The 22,647-nt window shown below is 39.5% G+C and overlaps 2 protein-coding genes across 2 annotated transcripts in view; both read right to left on the bottom strand.

The window, feature by feature from the left end:
• The window catches only part of LOC134745631 (integrator complex subunit 15), a 359,171-nt gene that overhangs the window by 63,737 nt on the left and 272,787 nt on the right, over positions 1-22,647 (bottom strand). The gene's annotated exons all lie outside the window — the stretch shown is intronic.
• LOC134745646 (diphosphoinositol polyphosphate phosphohydrolase 2) lies at positions 21-22,611 on the bottom strand. Its single transcript, XM_063679768.1, has 4 exons — positions 22,160-22,611; positions 21,902-22,057; positions 6,036-6,206; positions 21-3,839 (listed from the first exon to the last, which is right to left on the bottom strand). Exons 1-4 carry the CDS (start codon positions 22,256-22,258, stop codon positions 3,801-3,803), a joined length of 465 nt encoding a protein of 154 aa, XP_063535838.1. The 5' UTR covers positions 22,259-22,611; the 3' UTR covers positions 21-3,800.

The following is a 22,647-nucleotide window of genomic DNA, read 5'->3' as shown; positions in this document are numbered from 1 at the left end:
TCAAACAAAAACCCTTTACAGAAGAGCAATATAAATTTATTATTAAAACTATACCAGGATACTTAAAAAAACAAGATTTAAATTAAATAAAAATATCGGCGATGTCTTTTTCGTTTTAATGCTAACAAAATAAAATTAACATTTATTCCATCGTAGTATAAAAATATACGTAAAAATAGAAAAGAAGTGTTCATAGCGATGATCTACCGATACCGCCAACATTACTGCGGAAAAGTGACAACCCGCGCGCCAAAAACATCAGAAATGAGCTCTAATGTCTTAAAAATAAATACCAAATCAGCTAGCTCTTGGTTAATGTCAATCTACTTGGCAACCCCACTTTCAGTTTTTATGTTTTTTTTTTCAATGATTCCAAACTCCGAATTGCAATTGAATAATGTATGTGAATATTAAGACTCCCAAGTTTATTCTCTCTTACTAAAAAGGTAAGCATAAAAAATTATGTTGGGTTGTTGAGATTATCAACAGCAACCCCAAGTTCATTTAAATTACACATTCAATCTATCTAGGTATACTAAGTTTTGAGTATGTACATTCAGTATTACTGTTACCAACCTGCCAAAAGAAAATTTCAAAACAGAAAGTGGGGTTACCAGGGAGCACGACAATCTTCGTTTTTTTTTCTTGCTCTATGGCATTTCAGGAGCATGACATCTTTCTTAGGGTTGTCACTTTACAAGCTAAAAATCTCAAAATTCTACGCGCGCGTTGTCAATTTTCTCTTACAAACTTTCGTCGAACGCGTCCAACAGTGATCCTTATTTCGTATCATTAAGGTTCACAGTTTTCGCTGTAGTTCCCTAGCCGAGTTTCAGTCCGGTAACCTAACCTAACCAGTGACAGGCCAATGTGAATGTCAGACTGATTCCACATTTAAATTCATTAGAGACGACTGAAAATTTAATTTAATTACTACTGTCAAAAGTAATGAAAGTTTGAATGGGAGAGAATGTATTGCATGTTTATAGGTAACTTCACGAAATCTGCCACGAATAAAATTTAAATGGATTTATTATTCAGTTTTACTCATTCAATATATTTTCGTCAATTTTCGTAAATCTACCTGTAAAACGTTGATAAGTTGCAACAATTTCACAATATGCCACATTATCAAACTACCAAAATAGTGTCGAAAAAAAATCTGATGTTTAAAACTCATCTTTTACCCGATAATTTAAGGGTTAATACAATTTCGGATAATACAGTTCCACTCAGTATTGAACAAAAATCCATTTCTATATGCTATTTTATCGTATCCCTATATTCTCTATCCCAAAGCTGTAGTTTATTTGTTCCACTCGCACTATTAGTGCTTCAGAAAGGAGACCTAGGCTCTCCGAAACATGTCGCGCGAGTGACTAAAACAAGTGAGTCTAAACCGTAAAATGATTTAATGTTTATTTGTCCCTTTATGCACGGGACAATTTGATATGATCCAAGTTCATCTAAGTACAACCGGTACGTAATAAATAATATAACATCAACTCCTGGTCTCTCGCCATATTGGTAACTAATCAGAACGCACTATATATACATATGATTGAAACAGTGCTATTTTATAAGCTTGATAGGTATTTTGTTGCGAAAGGTATCACCTGCCGTCATCTGCCGCCCGCGGCCCAATATAGGTTTAATATTCCTTTACGGTAACGCCATTTTCTGTACGTTAGTACCACAGAATAAATAATAGTACTACCGTACAGAAAGGAAACTTCCTATAAAACCGAAGTTTGAAAGCGGTTTAGGATCGAATCATGATGTCCCTTTCGGCTATTTAGGGTTGTCAAAATTCAGGTCATTATCTTCGTGGTCGTGCACGCAAAGGGACGTCAAGTTGTGCCAACCCTAATAATTGCTCGGAGCAATGCTGAGCCGAACGGAGCCGAGTTTGCCCGAAGCTAGGAGTTTCGCACCCCTGGTAGTACTATTAGTTATTCTGTGGTAACGCGCCGCACAAGATAGGCGTGGCGTTCAGGATTAAGTATCTATGGTATATTGAGGATGTGGCATTTTATGAACGAGTGACAACTAAACATTTTCTAATTTTTCTATTTCTTTCTAACAGGCAATAAAATTGAAGAAAATCTTACTGCGTCGATACCACATAATTATGATAAGGATTTTAATAGTGGTTTCTTGCCGTTGTTGTATTATGAGTACAATAAGTATACATTTTCACTTTTATACTGCCCTATTATGAGTTTAAATAACTTGTAAAAATGTCCGAAGAATACAATTCCAGTAACTAATTAAATAAAAAAAGTATAATAAAACTTGAAAAGATCTATTGTCAATTGATTAAAATTGTCTTAATTTACAGTATATGTTCTTTCATGCTATGATAGTTTCACATTAGAATTACATTTGTCATTCGTATAGGACAGTATATCCATACAAACTGGGCGCCATAATAAAATAACAATAATCTCATACCCATCCCTATATCGGTCGATTATGAAAGTGTTGGCTTAGGGATCTATCCTTACCTTAAAAAAAGAACAGTTCAGTTTTTCACTGCATTCGTAATATTCAAAAACGTCACTCACCAATGGGCTATGTGCACGACTATGGCACCCGGCTTTCAGTCATGGGCCAGTTGACATTTGTGTCATTTTCATCCAAAAGGGTACTTATTGTCGGTTGTCAATAAGGCGCTATTTCCAGCTTCAATTTGAAATCAACCTTATCGACAAGCGACAATGTGGTACCTTTTGGTTGAAAACGTCACATTTGTCAAATTGACCCACGTATGGTCTCATTTTTACCAAGCACTTCGCAATTTATATTTCATTTAGGTATTATTTTTGAACGTTACTTAGACAATATTTATGCCATAATGTTAGAGTTGTGTTTACCTGTGCGCACGGTAAGTGACGACATGTTTATGTTATGTTGAAAGTGATATGGCGCATGTTTTTGTTTGTCGTAAACAGGCTCAGTGTGGACATAGCTTATGGGAGTATCATTCGATGTAGAAGCGACATCTAGTGAACTTTATTTCAGCATTTTTCACTTAAATAGACACGCACACAAACGCACGTGTTAGAAATAACTCGGGCGTGGCATTTTCACAGACCGCGTTGCCTCACGCAGCATTTTACTCGCGAGGCGCCCCGTTCTGTGTTCAGTCAAGGTATTAAAAATCGACACGTACAAAGTGCCAAAAATATTTATACGACTTTGCCCATACATTAAGCTGTTTTGAGATGATTACTTAACAGGTGTCTATTCATAAATAAAATAGGTGTTATGATTATAATAAATACAATTACTGGTGTAAAACTAGGACAAATCGAAAGCCAACACTGCTAAAATAGTATTGTAGAAGATTAAAATATGCGGCATCTACAATGTATAATACGAAAGTCACGCCTCCCAGGACCGCCCCATTCTAACCTAACAAGTTACAAGATATCAAGACACTAGATACCCTAATAGATACTTCTGCCTGTTTACAACCACGTGCTTAGTTCTTTATAATGCCAAAAAACAATTTAAGAGACAGTATACCAATGTACTATAAACCAAACTTAAAATCCTAAGTCCGCTGGCATCATCATTTTCAGACAAATTTTAACTTTTAGCACTGTATGTATAAAGTCTAAACCCTATATAGTCATGACATGGTACTTCACAAGATCACGGAGTTTATGGATTTTAAAGAACGATCAACGTATTCGCAGTTCGTACTCTAGTGTCAAATTGTCTAGTTTCGAAGGTCAAAATGGCGAGGTGCGGGAGGCGACAGCGAACATCACAAAAACCTGTCATGACACAGCTTAGCTCCCGTCGGGGTCCGGCTTCCGGCTGCGTCGGAGCTGAAATAAGAAAATAGCAAATTAGATACATAATCTTCATCATTATCAACAACAAAGACCCGTGCACACAACGGGCAGCTAGGTAAGGACATAATTGTGTGCCATTGCTGTAATTATACCTGATAGCCGCTGGTGGTCGGGCTTTCAGCTCATCCCGTCTGTGTCTAGTTCTATAAGTCAACGGGACTCATAGTCATCAGTTTGTTTTACGACAAAAGATCCTGCCGCCTGCTTCTCCCACAGAAATGCTCAATTCAACAATGCTATCGATTTGCTATTTTTTATTTTTTTTATTTTTTTATTTAATAATTTTAATTAGGCAACAAGGCCCATATTACGGCTACCTTACAGACTATATTATTACAATAACTTAAATAAATAAAACTACTACTTAAATAACTAACTTAGCCCAACAGCACTCCTGTTGTCCATGTGCATGGCATTCCATTTGTTTACTATTGGACAATCTAACCTGTCCAAAACAGTATTCAGAAGGCTGCTGGGGCTGTCCCTAACACGGCGCATCAGGGAGGCCACTCTCTTGCGCATTATGGCTTGGAAGCCGTCCACGCGAGCTTCGGCAAACATCCCCGACGCACTGCAAAATCGAGGCAACCCCAACAACATTCTGAAACCGTTATTATACTGAATGCGTAAAGCATTAAGGGATCTCTGCGTACACTTGACCCACAGGCTGCACGCATAAAAAGACTGACAAAATGCCCTAAAAAGAGTTATTTTGACCTCTCCCCGTACAACGTGCAAACCTGCGAGCCAACATGTTGCTTCTCACCGCTAAAGCCCTACGCTCCCGCTCCACGTCAAGGTCATCAGAGAGGTCCTCAGTGACCCAGTGCCCCAGATACTTGAACTGAGTGACAGTTTTCAACTCAACTCCTCCAAGTTTTAGTGGTGGTATGTACATCGGCTTTTTTGTACCCGCCTTAAACAAGAGTAGCTCACTTTTCTTGGAGTTGTATCTGAGACCGTGGGCCTCCGCGTACCCGTCACAAATTCCGATCAGAATCTCGAGGGCCCCGATCGAAGGGCTCAGCAGAGCCATGTCGTCAGCGTAACTGATATTGTTCATTATTTTACCACCAACTGAGCACCCAATGCCGGCTCTGCTGAGCTCCTCGATCAGGTTGTTGACGTACAGATTGAAAAGCCGCGGAGACGTCAGACCACCCTGTCTCACGCCGCATTCCAACCTGTACTCCTTTGAGTATGATCCGGCCCATCTGACACTGTTGTTCTGGTTCTGGTACCAATATTTCATAAGGTAGACCATCTCTCTGGGTGCAGACGTCTCCCTCAAGAGCTTATCCCATAAGATATTGTACGAAACAAGGTCGAATGCCTTCGACAAGTCCAAAAAACACGCGTATATCGGCGTATTTCGCGTAGTATAGTATTGAACCGTGTGCTTGAGCCGAAAATTGCCGTTTCCGTAGAGAGCCCTGGCCTAAAACCGAATTGCGCCTCGTTCAAGTGTATATGACGCGCAAATTGTAGATCAAGCAGACGGTCCAAAACCTTCGCCACTATGGTTGCCAACGAAATTGGCCGATAATTATTCTTGTCGGAGGCATCACCCGTCTTGTTTTTTGGTATCGGTACCACTATGGTCTTCATAAGCTCCTGAGGAAGGTAAATATGGCCAACACACAGGTTGAAAAACATCGCCAACACCCTAGGCAGATGCGCACCAGCGAAACGCAGGTGTTCAACGCAGGCTATAACCAGCCTTTAAGATTTCCACTTTTCCAGTTTCTAACAGATAGATGGTTTATGTCTGCACTATTTACGGTTTATCTTACCCGCTGTCTGTTAACTGTGTTTGTCGTTACTGTGATTTGAACTCACGAAACCTGAATGGTTGACAGCTGAGTTGAAACCAATTCACTAACAGGACCAGTGCACTACATCTGCAATGAGCTCGCGTTTAACTTCACTCAGAAATGATAGTGAGACTGTTAGAATGAGACCCATCACCTGCTGCAGGTAGTGCCGTTGGATGGGCTTGTGCAGCGTCAGCTGGGCCAGCGCGTCGTCGATGGAGAACCACTGCCGCTTGCGGCCCATGAGGCGCGCGTCCTCCCACTCGGCCAGCTCTTGGGTGACCGTCGTACACTTCAGTCCATCAGCCGTCCCGCTCCCGCATCCACACGAGCCCTGTGTTAGAATGAGACCCACCTGCTGCAGGTAGTGCCGTTGGATGGGCTTGTGCAGCGCCAGCTGGGCCAGCGCGTCGTCGATGGAGAACCACTGCCGCTTGCGGCCCATGAGGCGCGCGTCCTCCCACTCGGCCAGCTCTTGGGTGACCGTCATCACGTACACTTCAGTACGGTGCTTGTGTTCACGGTTCTGAAATTATAAATGAATTGATTACTAAATTAAGGGTTTGGTTATAGTTACGGTGTATAAATTCATGTTTCCCCCTTAATTAGTTTAATAGTGCTGAAATACCTTAGAAAGAGTAAAAATTTGCAGCAACAGTTAAAAAATAGTAGGTATATAACATATCTAGGGCAGTAAAGTAAGAAAAGCTGAGGTCGACAAATATGTAAACTGAGGCTTTCTTATTTACTGGCCGAGGTGTGTATAAAAGCATCCTTCTTTGTCTAACATGAAAGGCATTAAAACACGAGTGTGGGTTTATGAAACGAATGAAATGAGTTTCATAATAGGATCACACGAGTATTTTATTTTAATGCCTAATTATGTACAGTTACATACACTGCTTTATCTACTTCAATATCATAAGGTTGAACAACACAAATCAATTTTATTACTTACAAACAGACAAACTAGAGTCGGGGGCCGACTGCCATATCGTTCGACATCAAGTAACATGCGAAACATGGAGGATATATAAAGGAGCCAAATCTCTATGTATGAAAAGTGTCCATCAAAAAACAGTAATTAGGCGGCGCCACCATACACCGAAATACTACCAAAAACAACCTACGTAATTTGGTCGGGTTATTTGTTGGTTCATGTTATACTCATGTCCCAGAGCCTAACTAGCGCCACCGGAGGGATTAGTAACTATTATTTAAGAGCCCGTAGTCGATTTGAAAACGCGCGAAGATACGACTTTTACACAGTAACCGAACGCAGGCCGCTGCTTGAAATAACGCGACCGCCTAAACAATATTGATACTTTCACAACATTATGCGTCACTTTATAACTTTAGATAGGTTAAAATAAAACTTTCGGTAAATTTGATATAATCGTTTATTACTCTTAACAATTTACCTATGTATTCATATAATACATACAAATTATATAGCATGATGATAATGATTTGCACTAAGGCAATATCTTATATATGTCGTGGACATGGGGCGACGTGTGGCCTATGGCGGTGGCGGTAGTGGGCGCAGTACATCGATGTATGCCTACACAGCTAAATAGTATACTACCACTGCTACCAGTGTATGAAATAATACTACGGACTCGTCAACCTAGTGCCTACTATACTTTCGTACTAAATAATAAAAATAACTAGTCACGCTTGCAATGAAAGACAATTTAATTTGAAATAACAAAATCACTTGTAACGTTCAAATCTTTATTCAAGTAGGTAGGCATAATTACAATGCGATTATGAACGTCAAACAAAGCTATTCCGGTTCCAACCGTACACCTCTTGACCCGAGAAGATTTAACCCTATATGGGACCGGCAACAAACTCGGCGGGACACATCTTTTCAAAACAACACTTATTTTCTAATTTTTACAATAGTAAACCTCTAATGACTCATAAGAAAACAAATTAACACTCGGGATAAAACACTTAGCTAAATGATTAAATAATGTTGGAATCTATAAGCTTTCAAAATAATCCTTCAGGTATAAGCCTTCAGGAACGTAGTGAGTTTAGGCACGAGGTTGGTTAACGTCCGATATCTAGCACGGTCCGATCGAGAATCCTCGAATGAATGCCGCGGAGCGGCGGAGCCTAATCGCTCCCATCAAAATGAATGTAGGCCAACTTGCTTGACCAGTTACCAACAAAACTGCCAACTCGTACCTAACTTCACGCAAGCTAAACCACTTGACGTTCCGAAGCCTGTACCTAATCTTATTTCAACAAGAATGCCAATAGATGGCGTTACTCTCTACATAACTCGATAAATTACATTATCAACTAAGTAATACATAGCAACACTTTGCTAATCGATTGTATACAGGCGTCTAAAACTGAAATGTAACGCTGCAATGTGTCCTTCTGGAGTCACGCTCCGACACGGCCATCCTGCGGTACACACGTCCTCGTGTGTGGGTGTATGCATTTGATTCTGAAACAAAACGCACAGCAGAGTATTTCAATCGCTCGGTCATTCCTGACCAACAATTTCGGTCTCATTTGTCATCAAACAAAATCAAGCTATGACTCTATATATGACTCTATATATGACTCTATATATGACTCTATATATGACTCTATATATGACTCTATATATGACTATATATGACTCTATATATGACTCTACATATGACTCTACATATGACTCTACATATGACTCTACATATGACTCTACATATGACTCTACATATGACTCTACATATGACTCTACATATGACTCTACATATGACTCTTATGACTTATGACTCTTATGACTCTTATGACTCTTATGACTCTACATATGACTCTACATATGACTCTACATATGACTCTACATATGACTACATATGACTCTACATATGACTCTACATATGACTCTACATATGACTCTACATATGACTCTACATATGACTCTACATATGACTACATATGACTACATATGACTACATATGACTCTACATATGACTCTACATATGACTACATATGACTCTACATGTGACTCTACATGTGATGCGCCAGTCCATCGGCTTGCTGGAATCTAACAACTCATCAGAAGTTAACCATCTCAGCCGCGTAAGTGCTACTCCTCGCAAAGAGTATACTGCACATAAAAAGCAGACCACTTGCACCTCTTACATGCTCCGGAACTTCTGATGCAGTTACTAGACAATGCCCAGTCCATCGAGCGCCTTCAGTCCATCGAAAGCAAAACAGTAAGTGAGTACCCAGTCCATCGGGCTGCCTTCAGTCCATCGAAAGCAAAATAGAGTAGTGAGTACCCAGTCCATCGGGCTGCCTTCAGTCCATCGAAAGCAAAACAGTAGTGAGTGCCCAGTCCATCGGGCTGCCTTCAGTCCATCGAAAGCAAAACAGTAAGTGCCCAGTCCATCGGGCTGCCTTCAGTCCATCGAAAGCAAAATAGTAAGTGAGTACCCAGTCCATCGGGCTGCCTTCAGTCCATCGAAAGCAAAACAACAGTAGTGAGTGCCCAGTCCACATCGGGCTGCCTTCAGTCCATCGAAAGCAAGACAACAGTAGTGAGTACCCAGTCCATCGGGCTGCCTTCAGTCCATCGAAAGCAAAATAGTAGTGCCCAGTCCATCGGGCTGCCTTCAGTCCATCGAAAGCAAAATAGTTAAGTAGTGCCCAGTCCATCGGGCGTACTCTCAGTCCTTCGAAAGTACAAGCTTTCAGTCCGTCGAAAGCAAAATAACATGTAACAGTGAATCCCAAAAAAAAAAAAAGAAATAATAAAAACAAGCGTTACAATAAAGTTACTCAGAATCACTAGTACTATCAGCGTCATTAATATCCAACTCATGGCAACCTGTACCTGTTGCTCAGGCATTTTTCTATTTTGATAATGAGGGTATTTTAAAGTCAAATCTGTGTCAGTATATTTTTGACCCAATTACAGACTGAAACTGAACATTACTGATCAAAATCACATAAGATCGCTTCTTACTTTAGCTTTAACATCAGCTGAACATGAGTTCTCAACAGAAGTAAAACTTCTCAAACATAATAAACCCAACGAAATGGGAACTGCTCACCAGCTTAATACAGTAGGTATAATGCACACGTCCAAGCACGAAGGTCGATGCTCTCCGCCTTGCAGTTGCCGTTGCTGCGGCAGATGGCGAGATGCACGATGTGGTTTTTCATAGCTGGCTGTTACTGAAATCATCATTAGCACGGTATCAGGTTTATCGTGTATGCAGGTTAAACTCCAAGGTTTGTGAAATGCTCTAGTAGCGGAAACAATAGACAAGTTACTAATGGATACGGGACTTTATATGTCAGATTAAAATTTAAACTTCAATGAATGTGTTTTATTAACAAACACGCATTCCAAAATGAGTAAAACAGCTTTAAAAAGAATACTAATTCGAACAGAGACAGCTAATTAGTCAAGGTCGACTGTTATGCTTAGCCATTAAACTCAAAATAAAATCCACCAATAAAGAATAGGAACGAAACCTGTCCTTTTATTTCCAATGCTCCAGCACAGAAGATACTACACAGCAGCTTCAGTCATGTGTTACAGGCGTGATGGCGTCTGTAAGTTGTCTCTGCTCAGGCTGAACCACACTGTAACATTAATTTTCAAACGCGTAGTTCATGTTTTCATAATCTACACGATTTGTGTCTATCACGGCACTACGGGCAATAATTAGTTCCAATTTATTAACTACAAAACGTTACAGAACTAGAATGTCATAATTTTATGCATTGGCGAATCGGCAGGATTATTTTCTATCGGCACAAATTGTATTTTCATGAAAATCAAAATTAGAGGGTAGATTTACAATAATCACAATTGAGCGAAGAAATAATAACATGTCGTGATAGTTGATGCTTGATTGTAATTAAACGTAATGATATTACAACAAAATAACACGTGATCGCTCTAATTTTAACGGATTACAAATCAACAACAAAGAAACGTGGTGATATCAGAGATAGGGTCACGTTACGACGGCTCTGGTCGACTGCCTTAATCATAATTCACAATAATTCACACCAAATAACAATGAACTTCACTCACCTTTCAATGTAGGTCAGACACGTGAGCTTACCATTACCACGTGTCCAGATTAGGCATGTATGTCCCCGAATACAACCCGGACATACTAGTACACCACGATCCCACGTGGCTGTGCAAGCAATACATGATGCTCTTTTATCCCACGCTCTGATGTCGTGGACATGGGGCGACGTGTGGCCTATGGCGGTGGCGGTAGTGGGCGCAGTACATCGATGTATGCCTACACAGCTAAATAGTATACTACCACTGCTACCAGTGTATGAAATAATACTACGGACTCGTCAACCTAGTGCCTACTATACTTTCGTACTAAATAATAAAAATAACTAGTCACGCTTGCAATGAAAGACAATTTAATTTGAAATAACAAAATCACTTGTAACGTTCAAATCTTTATTCAAGTAGGTAGGCATAATTACAATGCGATTATGAACGTCAAACAAAGCTATTCCGGTTCCAACCGTACACCTCTTGACCCGAGAAGATTTAACCCTATATGGGACCGGCAACAAACTCGGCGGGACACATCTTTTCAAAACAACACTTATTTTCTAATTTTTACAATAGTAAACCTCTAATGACTCATAAGAAAACAAATTAACACTCGGGATAAAACACTTAGCTAAATGATTAAATAATGTTGGAATCTATAAGCTTTCAAAATAATCCTTCAGGTATAAGCCTTCAGGAACGTAGTGAGTTTAGGCACGAGGTTGGTTAACGTCCGATATCTAGCACGGTCCGATCGAGAATCCTCGAATGAATGCCGCGGAGCGGCGGAGCCTAATCGCTCCCATCAAAATGAATGTAGGCCAACTTGCTTGACCAGTTACCAACAAAACTGCCAACTCGTACCTAACTTCACGCAAGCTAAACCACTTGACGTTCCGAAGCCTGTACCTAATCTTATTTCAACAAGAATGCCAATAGATGGCGTTACTCTCTACATAACTCGATAAATTACATTATCAACTAAGTAATACATAGCAACACTTTGCTAATCGATTGTATACAGGCGTCTAAAACTGAAATGTAACGCTGCAATGTGTCCTTCTGGAGTCACGCTCCGACATATATATATAATCATCTTACTCGCGTTATCCCAGCCTTTTTGCCACGGCTCATGGAAGTCTGCTGGGGTCCGCTTGGCAACTAATCCCAAGAATTGGCGTAGGCACTAGTTTTTACGAAAGCGACTGCGATCTGACTTTCCAACGTTCCAACCCAGAGGGGAAACTAGCCTTTTGTTGAAATTTGGTATACAGATAGTTTGAATCCCGGGGAAGGACAGAATACTTTTTATTCAAGAACTCACCCTTTAAGGGGGTGGAAATTTGTATGGGGAATCAATAAACGCTGAACCGATTAAGATGAAATGAGGTATGGACATAGTTTGAGTCCTGGGGAAGGACATAGGATAGGTTTTACCCCAGAAACGGGGGGCAGGGGGGGGGGGGGGGAATGGAAATTTGTATGGGATCCAATAAAACCGATTTGGATGGAATTTGATATTATGGAGATAGTCTTAATCGTTGGGAAGGGTGATAATAATTTTTATTTCCAAAGTCATCCTCTTCTCTTCTCCACTCTTCTAACACTCGCTCAACGTGTGGTTGGTTGTACGATGAATACTGCTCAAGACCTGGAACACCTGGAGTGCTTCTGGGTGCAAAGGGTCAGGGGTAACACTCGCTCAACGTGCCGCTGGTAGAGTATGATGGGGAAAACTCAAGACCTGGAACACCTGACCTGAAGTGCTGCTGGGTGCAAAGGGTCAGGGGTAACACTCGCTCAACATGCCGCTGGTAGTGTGTAGTGTACGATGGATACAGCTCAAGACCTGGAACACCTGGAATGCTTCTGGGTGCAAAGAGTCAGGGGTAACACTCGCTCAACGTGCTGCTGGTAGTGTATGATAGGGAAAGCTCCAGACGTGGAACACCTGGAGTGCTGCTGGGTACAAAGGGTCAGGGGTAACGGGTAACACTCGCTCAACGTGCCGCTGGTAGTGTATGATGGGGAAAGCTCCAGATCTGAAACACCTGGAGTGCTGCTGAGTGCAAAGGGTCAAGGGCAAAGGGTGGGTAACACTCGCTCAACGTGTTGTGGGTAGTGTATGACGGAGACAGCTCAAAACCTGGAACACCTGGAGTGCTGCTGGACGCATCGGATCAGGGGTAAAACTCTTTTAATCTGAAGTTGGTAGAGTATGCTGTAGGCAGGTTAAGTTCTTCAAGACCTGGAACACCTGGAGGGCTGCCAGATGAAGCAGGCACCTGACCAGAGCTACCACACGTTTAACATGCAGTAGGTACTGGGGGTTAAAAGGGGGTGGAAGTTCTGATAACAATAAATGAACCTGAGTTCCACTAGGTACAGCCAGGGTTCAGCATCAGCTCTATCTTGGGTACTGCTCTCCCAAGTGTTCATCAAGACGTGTCGGAGGACCAAAACAGCGTGTGCCTATGTTGCACGAAACCTGAGTTCCACTAGGTACAGCCAGGGTTCAGCATCAGCTCCATCTTGGGTACTGCTCTCCTAATTGCTCATCAAGACGTGTCGAATAACCAAAACAGCGTGTGCCTATGTTGCACGAAACCTGATTTCCACTAGGTACAGCCAGGGTTCAGCATCAGCTCCATCTTGGGTACTGCTCTCCTAATTGCTCATCAAGACGTGTCGGAAGACCAAAACAGCGTGTGCCTATGTTGCACCAAACCTGCGTTCCACTAGGTACAGCCAGGGTTCAGCATCAGCTCCATCTTGGGTACTGCTCTCCTAATTGCTCATCAAGACGTGTCGAATAACCAAAACAGCGTGTGCCTATGTTGCACGAAAACTGATTTCCACTAGGTACAGCCAGGGTTCAGCATCAGCTCCATCTTGGGTACTGCTCTCCTAATTGCTCATCAAGACGTGTCGGAAGACCAAAACAGCGTGTGCCTATGTTGCACTAAACCTGCGTTCCACTAGGTACAGCCAGGGTTCAGCATCAGCTCCATCTTGGGTACTGCTCTCCTAATTGCTCATCAAGACGTGTCGAATAACCAAAACAGCGTGTGCCTATGTTGCACGAAACCTGATTTCCACTAGGTACAGCCAGGGTTCAGCATCAGCTCCATCTTGGGTACTGCTCTCCTAATTGCTCATCAAGACGTGTCGGAAGACCAAAACAGCGTGTGCCTATGTTGCACCAAACCTGCGTTCCATTAGGTACAGCCAGGGTTCAGCATCAGCTCTATCTTGGGTACTGCTCTCCCAAGTGCTCATCAAGACGTGTCGGAAGACCAAAACAGCGTGTGCCTATGTTGCACGAAACCTGATTTCCACTAGGTACAGCCAGGGTTCAGCATCAGCTCCATCTTGGGTACTGCTCTCCTAATTGCTCATCAAGACAGACCAAAACAGCGTTTGCCTATGTTGCACTAAACCTGCGTTCCACTAGGTACAGCCAGGGTTCAGCATCAGCTCAGCTCTATGTATACTAAAACCTTCTCCAGAATGTAACAAACACTTTTCTAAAAACCGCATCAAGATCGGTTTAGCCAAATGCGAGATAATCGCGAACAAACATACATACATATACGTACAAACATACGGGTCAAACTGAGAACCTCCTTTTTTTTGAAGGCGTAATAAACAAGTACTTACAACCCAAGGATTAAAGTTTCTGGTCGCAGTTTACACGCACACAGTACAGCCAAACACGCAAACAAATATAACTTTTTACACGGCGAGCGACGCACACAATGATAAATAACTTCGTCGTCGTCGATGCAACGTGCGGAGCCGATCAACAAACGTCCTGCCTCTACCAGCTCCCGCGCGGGACTGAGGCCGCGAGCGCGTGTCACCGATGTTATGCCAGAAAAAGGGGAAGTTTTTAAAAAATCGTCAGAAAATAAAAGTTGCAATTTAAATAAAATGAAGTACAGCAACAGTTTAAGTAAACATTGCAGATTATTTGAGTATGCAATCTACGTCGAAAATAAGTAGATTTTCGGAGAAATTGTCACTTGTTTTGAGGTCATTTCTGGAGAAAATTGAATTCGTTTAACTTTCATTTCCTCGAACTCTAAGTCATATAACAACAATGTAATCTGATAAACCTAGAGTACAGAATATGTGTTATACAAATTTACCATTTTTAGCAGTCCAAACTTTACGAAATTTACAAATAAGAGCATCAAAGTCAGTGCTTTACACGCGTTTACCTAAACGTCCATCAGAAAAAAATTCATTACTAATTTAGTAAGCCTTTTTTCAAAAAAATGATCTGATAAACCTAGAGATAAGAAGTCGTGCTAATAGAAACCAGTACTTGTTATTTCAATTAGGTAACAAAAGGTGTACAATTTCACAGAAGAAATCTATCAACTTTACATTTTTGCGACTAAAATCGTAACCGGGCTCTTAAAGCTGAAAGCGGTCACTTTTGCAACAATTCTGCCATAAGAGATTGGCATCCTTTCTATACCATCCATAATGCGAAATTTGACAAAATTGTTTGCAACTGACACTCCATTTCAAATGAAACGTCATCTCGACTGATATTAGAATAGAGGCATTAGAGGCCAAATCAAATTTCTTGTTTCTCAGAGATGTTCTAAATTTGAATGTAATTAAGGTATCGGTTATGTATCGGTTATCAATAACGTAAAGATAAAATTACGATGCACCTACAGATACAGGCGGTTAGCTTATCGTCTCTGAATATATTATAGGGAGGTTATGATCTTATGATATTGATGTAGAATGTACATTATCTGCTCTAAATTTTTTCCTTCGTATATGACATTTATTTCGGTTTATAGTTTTAATACTAGTGTGTCTACTTGAAATAACCCAATTAAAATATTTTCATAGAAAGTAATTTAATTTGATCTTAGAGTAGATAATAACTTAGAGTAGAGTAGAAAACTGTCTACGCTACCGGTACATACGAACGTAATGGAAATTAATATCGCAATGAATCCTAATGCGATCGGTCGCGAATCAAGGTCGGGTGGTCAACGACCTGCAAGTAAGACGCTAACTAATCGAATTTTGCAACTTTGAACCTACAATGTTGCATTTCAATAGCCTATAGTGTCTAGTAGGTCCTATAGTCAGAGTAATGTAAGAACTGGCGCTAGTTATGCACGCTGCACGCTTAATGTCGCGCCACGACAATGTCCGACCGGACCGATACAAGTTCGATCGGTTGATCCGTGCAATTCTACTTTGTGTCATGTACTTATGTCGTCATGTTGTATCTCTTTTTTGTATAAGTTTGTGTGTAATTTATTTTTTGCCATATTTTATGTTACTTTCCTTTAAGTTTCTTTCTTTTTGTCTGTTGCCTTCCGTAATTATTTCTCACTTGATGGTCTCATCGGAAGATCAGCGCTGGAACTCGCCAGCAACATGCTGAGATGGGGCCATTTCGTGACACTTTATTTTCACTGTTCTTTTTATTTTATGTATGTCTATTGTCTTGACGGTTATGAATTGTCAATTCCTCAGGTATACTTAGGTACATATAAATATGAAGTTAAGACTTTCCGTTTAACGTTGTATGTCCGATGTCCGTGACATATACAGCTTACCGAGCCATCGCCTCAGATAAATCAATCTCTTAAATGACGTGCCTCATAACATTTTTACATAATTGGAGATCTGAGACCACACTTGCACTTCTGCGGTTGAAGCGGTGTATCCAGTAAAATGCGGTTTAAAAAAAAAAAATTTTTTATATCTAATTTATTTTTTTAAAGGATGGGGTTTCGTCACTCAGTGACGATGTCACCCCCGTGCTGAGATCTATAGTAATAATGTAATACTGCAGTATTACCTACACCACTACATTATTTTTAAAGCTTGCACATCATCCTAGCCTCTTCTGATAGTGGTGTTTTTTTTTTATAATTTTAAATATTTCTTATATCTAGAAATGGTTAAATATGTGAAGTCAAAGGTCAACTGTGTAGTCCTGCTCCGTTCTAGAATGTAATAATTATAGACAAGTAATATTTCACCATGTGCCTAGCCAATATGCCAACCGTTTGAAACGCTGTATCACTCTTCCATATTAGTGCGATAGACGCGAACGCGTGTTGTTCGCCTACGTAAGCGAATAACTCGCGAACGCGAAGCGGCGCGGCGCGGCACGGCGGGCCCACGGCGTTCGCGTTCGCAACGAGATCGCCCACGTAGGACACTTCTATAGGTATCAAAGGATTGATTCATCCCGCACCGCATCGCTTCTCGTTCGCGTGTTGTTCGCCTACGTAATACGCTGCGTTAGGCCCCCTGTGCAGTGATCTCGCGCTATTACCACAGATTAATAAATCTATTACTAAACGCTTCATGGGGTGTCTTGAGTAGTCTGAATGTAAACCGAACCCCAGTACTATAGGCAACTGGGTTTAAGCTTCTATAAACTTCTATTTTAACTATAACGAAGGCTAAAGTTTATACGAAACTATATTTAGGTCTTTCCGTAGTAAATACTAAATACCGGGAAACATAGTCGGTCGTTAATACTATGTTACTGAGATTACGATTGACTTTCAGCGCTAAAAACAAGGTCACGCTAACTTTACACTTTGCATGGGTGCTAATTTATAAATAAATAAATATTATAGGACATTATTACACAGATTGATTATAAATATTATAATTTTACTCAATGATTGGTATTATTCAGGTACCATAATAAAATATATTCATAAGTATGGTATTTTAACAGTACAAGGCATTTTTGCCAGAGTGAAAGCACCTCTATTTCAGCTTAAATTGGACAAAAACAGCCGCTATACTTAGTCAACCTCGTATCTGCAACACTCATTTGATGACAAAAACACCCGTATTCCGAATGAAAGAAAAGCGACATTTCCATCAAATGATTGTGGCAGATATGGGGTTGAGTAAGTATAGCGACGAAATGATTTCATAAGTTCGGCCGTTATCCGTTATCCTTCTATTGATGGCATTTCTCAACTAATTTATGTAAAAGTTTTTGATTAAGTTTGATAATTTATATAGATTTCAATTCAGTTTTTGGAGATTTTTCAGAATGGCGTCATACTGTGGGACGAAATTCGGCTCTCAATCAATCAATCATTTATTTGCACATAACACATAGTATAATGCATGCGAACACATTTATAAGACACATTACTCCACCAGTAATGTCGAAATTAATTACACAATCTCAAAGAAAATACATTACAATAAAATAAAATATATAGTCAAAATAATAATAATAATAATATTTAATTTAATATTTTACTTTTATACTCATATTGTAAAAAGCCTAACTAAAGAGATAATAATATTAGATTATATGTATATTATAATATACATATAATCTAATATTATTATCTCTTTAGTTAGGCTTGTCATGTCAGTTAATTCATATTCACATCAATGTCAGATATTAATATCAATAATCTAAAGCTCTAGCAAAATATTCTTTGATGGAATAATACTAAAACATTGTTTCAGTTTTCTTTCAAATGTTTTTAGATCCTGGCATTCCTTTATATCTTTATTCAATTTCAATAAATATTCTATTCTATTCTATTCTAATTTATTATACACCCTTACTGCGGTGTTGTGTAAACTCTTGTCAAAATATCTAAAATTACTTTTAATTACTAACATGTCATCCTTAATTCTAAAATTCCTACGAACATTCTGTTTGGCTGTTTTAATTTGGTCTTTATTTTTAAAAACATATAGGCATATAGAGTAAAGGTAGAGAGAAATAGCAGTAAAAATTTTATGCTCTACAAATATATATCTATGCGTGTCAGGTACACCAGAACATCCTACAAGAAACCGTAGAGCTTTTTACTGTTTTATGATGACATCTTGTATATTTATGCCATTACATAATAATCCATTTTTAGAGTCTCACTATCTGCACAACTGGAAAGGCTTTTTAAAGCATAACAAGCACTGGCCAGCCGGTTGGAGACTTTTTCAGTTTGTTTGTGCCATCTTAAAAATGGGTCTAATTCGACACCTAGAAATGTAATGCAGTCTGATTTTGTAATAGGAATGTTACAAATAGGATCTGGGCTATTAAACCCACGACGAAACATCATATAAAAAGTTTTATCACAGTTCATTTTTAAACAGTTTGCCGGGAACCACTCACACAAATCCGACCAGCATTTCTGCATTTTCATATTTAATTCATGTTCAGTGTGAGCTTTAATAATGATGCTGGTATCGTCAGCATAAAGATACGGCGTTCCAGTGGTAATACAGTGTGCCTAACACAGATCCTTGTGGAACGCCGTATTTTATGATAGTTTCATCCGATTGAATTATACTCTGAGCTTTTCCGATCTCAACATACTGGGAACGTTTAGTGAGGTATGAATTAAACAGATTCCAAGCTGTACCACGTACACCGTATGATTCCAGTTTTGTGAGGAGTATTTCGTGATCAACACAATCAAATGCCTTGGTAAGATCACAGAATACCCCTCCACAATAGTACCCGTCATTAAGTGCCAGCATTATTTCATTGACTAAATTAATAACTGCAGTTGAAGTAATCTTATTTGTTCTAAAACCGTACTGGCAGTTAGAGAATAAGCCGTTTCTATTAAAGTGTTTTTCCAACCTGACAGACAAAGACTTCTCAAAAATCTTAGATAGTACCGAAAGTATGGATATTGGGCGAAAATTGTTAACATCAGACTTACATCCCTTTTTATAAATTGCAATTACTTTTGCTCTTTTAAGCTCAGATGGGAAGATACCTTGTGCTATACTTTCGAAAAAGACAATGCAGAGAGGAATACATAGAAGATCTATGTTACTCTTGATCATTGAAGTGTTTAAATCATCATGGCCTCGAGCGTTGCTGTTTTTAAGATTTTTTGTTATACGTATTACTTCAGGTTCGGTAATTGGGTCCACAAAAATAGAACCGATGTTTTTACTCTGGGTTACTTTTTTCAAAAATGTCTTAAAATCTAAGTTTTCTTTACTAGCTTCAGCTTTACCCACATTTACAAAGAAATTATTAAAAGTGTTAGCTATCTCTTGCTGATCATCTATTACAGTGTCACCTATTTTTATTCTCAACGTGTCATTTTGACCGGTTTTTGATTTTCTACCAGTATTTTCGCTAACCATTTTCCATATAGCTCGTGATTTATTTTTAGCATTACTTAAGGTTCTCCGGATGTTTAGTTTCTTAGCTGTTAGTAGAGCTTTTCGGAAGGTTTTTTTGTTACAAGCAAAATACGATTTTAAGTTTTCATCTTTCGTATGTCTAGTTTGTAAGTATAATTTTCGTTTATTGAGACTACTTTTTCTTATTCCTTTTGTAAGGCACGTGCGGTGTTTTTGTTCCAGTAAAACTTTCTGTATTGGGAAATGTTTATCTATCAGATTAAAAAGTAACTCATAGAACGATTTTAGTTTATCATTACAGTCTGGTTTCGACAGCACGTCTGGCCAGTTAACATGTGCAAGGTCTCATTGACATAGAAACCGAAATCGTTATTTTTATGTTTTTGTGATTGAAATAGGTTTAGCCCAGCATTGTTATGGCAACTTATGAATTTTAGACGATTGGGAATGAACACTGTCGAGTTAGGATTTTTTTTTAATGTATGGAGCAGGAACAAGAAATCATTATTACTCAAGAACCGCAAAATGAACCGTAATATCCTGGCAGATGGTAATACTATGAATTATTTGTGATTTTATGGCATACCACATATATATCCGTCACAGGTGCGTTTTTTAAAAATCATAACTGTTTCTGTGGAAAAACACAAAAACCAAAGTCAACATATTAAAGATTATTTGAATGAAATGGGTTTTGCCCAGTATGTTTATGCTAACTTACAAGTTTCAGACAATTTGAGTTGAAAATAGTAGTTATGATTTAAAAAAAAGGATGGAGCCGGAACAAAATATCTAAATATCTCAAGAACCGCAACTAATACGGAAATATCCTTGCAGACGGTTATGCTACGAATAATTAGTGATTTTTTGGCATACTACATATATCCGAGACATGTGCGTTTTTTTAAAATCATTGATTGTTTCTTAGAAATCCCATGCAGATATTGCGACCTTTCTTATTTTTTGTTACCATCGATGGTTAGCAACTGTGGTGATCTTTTGTTTATAGGTAGATAAGTAAGTATTAACTAGGTAGGGGAATAGCGTGAACACTTGTTCGAATTGAAACGTATTTACTCACATTTCGGATTTAAATTTACACATATAACTGTCTTTATCTCTCTACCTTTGCCTATAATGACTTCCAGATACAATGACGAAATTTCGGTGGTCCCTTCATTGTCGTTATATCCGAAATCCATTGTATTTATATTTCCCTTCACAGATTATTATAACACACAAGAGATATTATACAGTAACGTATAATTAACATTGATGAAGGTTGCATTGTACTATCATGTTAATGTGTGACATCACACCATTCCAAATGTGTTTACTACTGAAAGATTTCCCAGGATCTGTTGATTATATATAGTCCTCCTCATCATTTTCGGTGACCCCAGATAAAAAATATGGACGTTGTCTAGCGTGAGCCCTAATGTGGCTGGCCAAGCCGAACTTGCTCCTTAATATTCTATTGCATGTGTGACAATAAAGTTGGCCAGCTGCGTTGAATGTGTACACGTAGGAGGGCTTAGGTCTCTTTCCGTATCTGTTGATTATTAACTACATGAAGTCATTTTGCATCTTAAATTTGGGTTTCACAAAAGTATATATTGTTCAGTTCTAGCTAGCAAGCCAGCACATGTGTAGCTAAAGTTGATTTCATTATAATATCAACAGGTCCTATTCTGTACTTACAAGTCAGTAACTACCCGACCACGGCAAAGCAAAAGAAGGGTTATTATTTTACATAATAAAAGATGGTGTCAACATAATGCAATAAATCAATGTTGATCTCACTAGAATGACACCCTCTGTTGGTGTCATTCTAGTGTGTGAATGAAACTGTATAATCAATATGCTGTATATATTGATGAAGTGTAAGCTGTTATATCATGATTCAACAACTATATCCGTATTTCTTTACTCTTTACTGACTTGTTTTGCACGCGTTTAAGCAATCAAATGCTTGTTTGACGCGACATTTTTGTGAACATATGTGATGGTAAACACGGTACCTCAAAGACGCCGAGACAGCGGCCGAGCTTGCCGATGACGCCGGCCTCCTCAAGCACCTCCCGCATGGCCGTCACCGACGGCTCCTCTTCGGGCTCCACGCCGCCGCCCGGCACTATCCAGTTGTCCGGCCGCCGAGATGATGTCACTAGCAACACCTGCCAAACACACTGATTTTTCACGTTTCGAAACAAAATGGTGAACCTCCTCAAACAAATAACGCTAGTAATAATGCAGTATACTATTTTCTTCACGCTAACCTCCGTTTCGGCGTCGGATCGCACGCATATACAAGCCGCACGGCGTCGGAAACCTTCCTCATCGTAGATCCGGATCGAATTTGGCTTCTCCTTCACCATTTCGAGTCAACACGTAAACGCGAACGAAACAGACGATCACGAACGAAAAACGGACATCAAATAAAAAGAAAATTATCAACCGAATGAAATTTTTTAGTGATCAACAAACGCCATAACTGAGGTATCCTGTGATAAACGTATCCATTTTCGACTAATTGAAGAGTTACACAACGTACATGTGAAATGAAACTATAATAACGATAACACTACAATTAGAGCAATATTTCAGCTATAACTAGCTCTTGATCGCGTATTTCGAGCCCATGTTGAATGGTGCCTGACGTTTTCTTCGCGAAAATCGAATCGAAATAGGTTTTGGAAAGCAAAAGCAAGGGACTATCAGCTGACAGCCGGAAGAAGGAAACAAGGTTGCCATTGCCATGCCACGC

Source organism: Cydia strobilella, chromosome 11 (assembly GCF_947568885.1).
Source record: "Cydia strobilella chromosome 11, ilCydStro3.1, whole genome shotgun sequence".
NCBI lineage: Eukaryota > Metazoa > Arthropoda > Insecta > Lepidoptera > Tortricidae > Cydia > Cydia strobilella.
Note: the sequence above shows the minus strand (reverse complement) of the source record. Positions and strands in the feature narration are given on the sequence as shown.

Coding starts and splice junctions, on each gene's coding strand:
- LOC134745646 (XM_063679768.1), bottom strand. CDS start 22,258: ATGGTGAAGGAGAAGCCAAATTCGATCCGGATCTACGATGAGGAAGGT. Junction 22,058..22,159: donor GATCCGACGCCGAAACGGAG/GTTAGCGTGAAG, acceptor TGTGTTTGGCAG/GTGTTGCTAGTGACATCATC. Junction 6,207..21,901: donor GCTGTCTCGGCGTCTTTGAG/GTACCGTGTTTA, acceptor TTATAATTTCAG/AACCGTGAACACAAGCACCG.